General features: G+C 41.7%; 1 protein-coding gene across 1 annotated transcript; it reads left to right on the forward strand.

The window, feature by feature from the left end:
* Positions 1-406: 406 nt before the first annotated feature.
* LOC119591466 lies at positions 407-2,188 on the forward strand. The gene has a single exon (XM_037940206.1). The coding sequence runs from the start codon at positions 423-425 to the stop codon at positions 870-872; it is 450 nt and encodes a 149-aa protein (XP_037796134.1). The 5' UTR covers positions 407-422; the 3' UTR covers positions 873-2,188.
* Positions 2,189-2,669: the final 481 nt, after the last annotated feature.

Consider the following 2,669-nt stretch of genomic DNA (forward strand, 5'->3'; position numbering starts at 1 on the left):
TCCACAAAGGGCTTTCGCTATGTTTTAAACATCATTGATCACCACAGTCGCTTTTTACAGTTGATTCCCCTCAGGAATAAGACTTCAGCCACTGTAACAACTGCCTTTTTAGACCACTGGGTCACTCTCTTTGGCCCACCTCGATATCTACTCACAGATAATGGTCCAGAGTTCACTGCTGGACTGTTCAGAGAGGTTTGCCATAATTTGCAGGTCGACCATCACTTAACCATAGCTTATCATCCGCAGAGCAATGGTATGATAGAGCGAACCAATCGCGTGGTGAAGGATGCTTTGGCTATGCTTGCTGAGAAAGAACCCCGCCGTTGGCCCAAATATCTCTTCACTGTGCGTCTGGGCCTCAACTCTTCCATCCATCGGTCTACGAATGAACAGCCTCTTTCTTATTATTAGGCCGACACATGCACTTTCCATTAACAAACACTAACCTAATAGAGTTTGACCATGTTGAAGCCTCTGAATTTCAGGAGAGTATGAGAAAGGCAAGAGATTTGGCAACAGAAACAGCTAAGCGTGCACAGGAAACATGGGCCAGGCAGTATAACAAGGGGTCTAGAGTCACTTTCTCTCCAACTATAGGATCCCTAGTAATGAGACGAATTCCTCCATCTGTCAGGGATGGGCCTCTTGGTTCCCGCTGGGTTGGGCCTTGCCGCATTGTTAGAAAACTAGGGCCAGTAGCTTTCCTGCTAGAGGATATGATGCCGCCTAACACGCAACGCCGTGCTCACACAAATGATTTGAAACCATATGTCCCTCCTTTAGAGCTTGACTTCGGACCTGACGATCCCGAGCCCGAAGACGAGCCTGTTGCCACAACATCCATATCTATGGGGAAGACTACTCCCTGAGAAGAATCGCTACTCGGTTCTGTTAGGGTCCATCAGACTGGGCGCCCGAGGTCGAAACTGACCACCCAGCTTGGTGACGATGCTGTTAGATTCTCAGTCGTAGATGATATCTAGGATTGTTCTTTTATATCTATTTTCTTTCATTTTTAGTTCGTTAGACTTTTAGTTTATTCGTTTTCTTACTTATTCTTATTTTAATACTTGTATTTTCCACTTAGTTCATTCCATTTTACCTAGTTCCATTGTTTTGCTATGCAAAACTTTTACCTTGATCCATTTACCCTTGTCTGTTTTATTATATTTAATTTTGTGGTTTAATTTCCTGGTTTTACGTTTTACATTTCATGGTTCATGGTATTAAATTTCCTTGTAAGTGATAATATTGCTTTTAAATCAGTTTACTTGCATTTGTAGTTGTGTATATTTTACCTACATTTTACTTCGGTTTTAATGTTACTTTTTCCTCTATTTGCTTATCTTAGTTTATTTATTGATCTTGTTGTCAATTTCCCTTTCGTTTTTTTTTCTCTTGTTTAAAGCTCTTTTAGTATCTATTTACCAACTGTATTTTTTTCCTGTTTATTTTACGGTTTTACGATATATCATGTTTTTCATTTGAAATCAAAGATTTCTAATAATTCAAGAACTTCATACAGCTTTCACATACATTTAGTTTCACCACTGTTAGAGCAGCCAACTAATTGGGTCAAACTTTTCAGGAGGGCTCCCCATGATGCTTTGCCCGGGCGTCATGGTCGTGCTCACCGGCCGGGAGAGGAGCAGCTTCCCTCTGACGACACGATCCCAAGGTCTACCCGGATGGATGATGCCGGACTTGATCGTGTCTAGGGACGATACCATCCTCGAAGGATTTGTCCCCTCTCCACGGCCGCCTTCGCACTTCTGGCCGGGGGAGGACTGTAAGCTGAGGAACCCGTCTCCATGCAAGATTGCCGCATTTAAGCACAAAGCGATATACATACTCAATTAGTTTGCTTTCTTAACGAGCTTACCTGCCTGCTTGCCTGGTCTGGACTGTTTCTTCCCATGTATAAATACCTAAATCCATGCCTTTTTTTTTACATCTGTTTTATTCTTATAATTTCTACAATACCTTTTAAGTCTTTTACTGTTTTTTTTTAAATATCGGAGCCAGTTATTTTAATTGTATGCAAAATGAGACCAGTGGAATACCTGAATGCCTACACGGAACAAGTGGCCGCACTGATTTGCGCTTTGCGAAACAATCGCGACAGTATTTTCTCGCACATATTGTGTGTACACAGGAAAGAAAAATAAACCAGTCTGCTCCGAGACACCACCGTGTTTCTTTCTCCTCCCAGCCCAAGGAACTTTACAGTGACGTACCATATCCGTCACCGATCCATACTCAAAAGATAAGTAGTTGGCTGCTCATTTTATCCATACACCCACTGTTTTATGCTGTATGCATGTTTCTTAAACGCTTCATTCAATAAATGTATATTTTGCAAGTGTCTCCACCAATTTTAGCCGTCCACATTAACAGTTTTAGCCGGCCATTTTAGTTATTTCCTTTACTTCATTGTTACTTTTTATATCTTTGGTGATATTTCGTGTTATTTTACTTGCGTGTTTTATTGAATTGGCTTTGCTTTTATTTCCATTTTACTTTTCGGGCCAGGCTTTCATTTCATCTTATATTTAATAAATATTGTGGACTACGGGCTTTATGAAACGAGCTGGCGAGGTCTTACCGCTCGCTACCACCCACCTACCACTGCCTCGCCACGCTACGTTCGCCCCCGTATTACCTCG

The sequence above is a fragment of the Penaeus monodon genome, chromosome 28 (genome assembly GCF_015228065.2).
Source record: "Penaeus monodon isolate SGIC_2016 chromosome 28, NSTDA_Pmon_1, whole genome shotgun sequence".
NCBI classification, from domain to species: Eukaryota; Metazoa; Arthropoda; class Malacostraca; order Decapoda; family Penaeidae; genus Penaeus; species Penaeus monodon.

What these genes read in the sequence shown, in the direction of transcription:
- LOC119591466 (XM_037940206.1), top strand. Translation starts at nt 423, where the DNA reads ATGCACTTTCCATTAACAAACACTAACCTAATAGAGTTTGACCATGTT.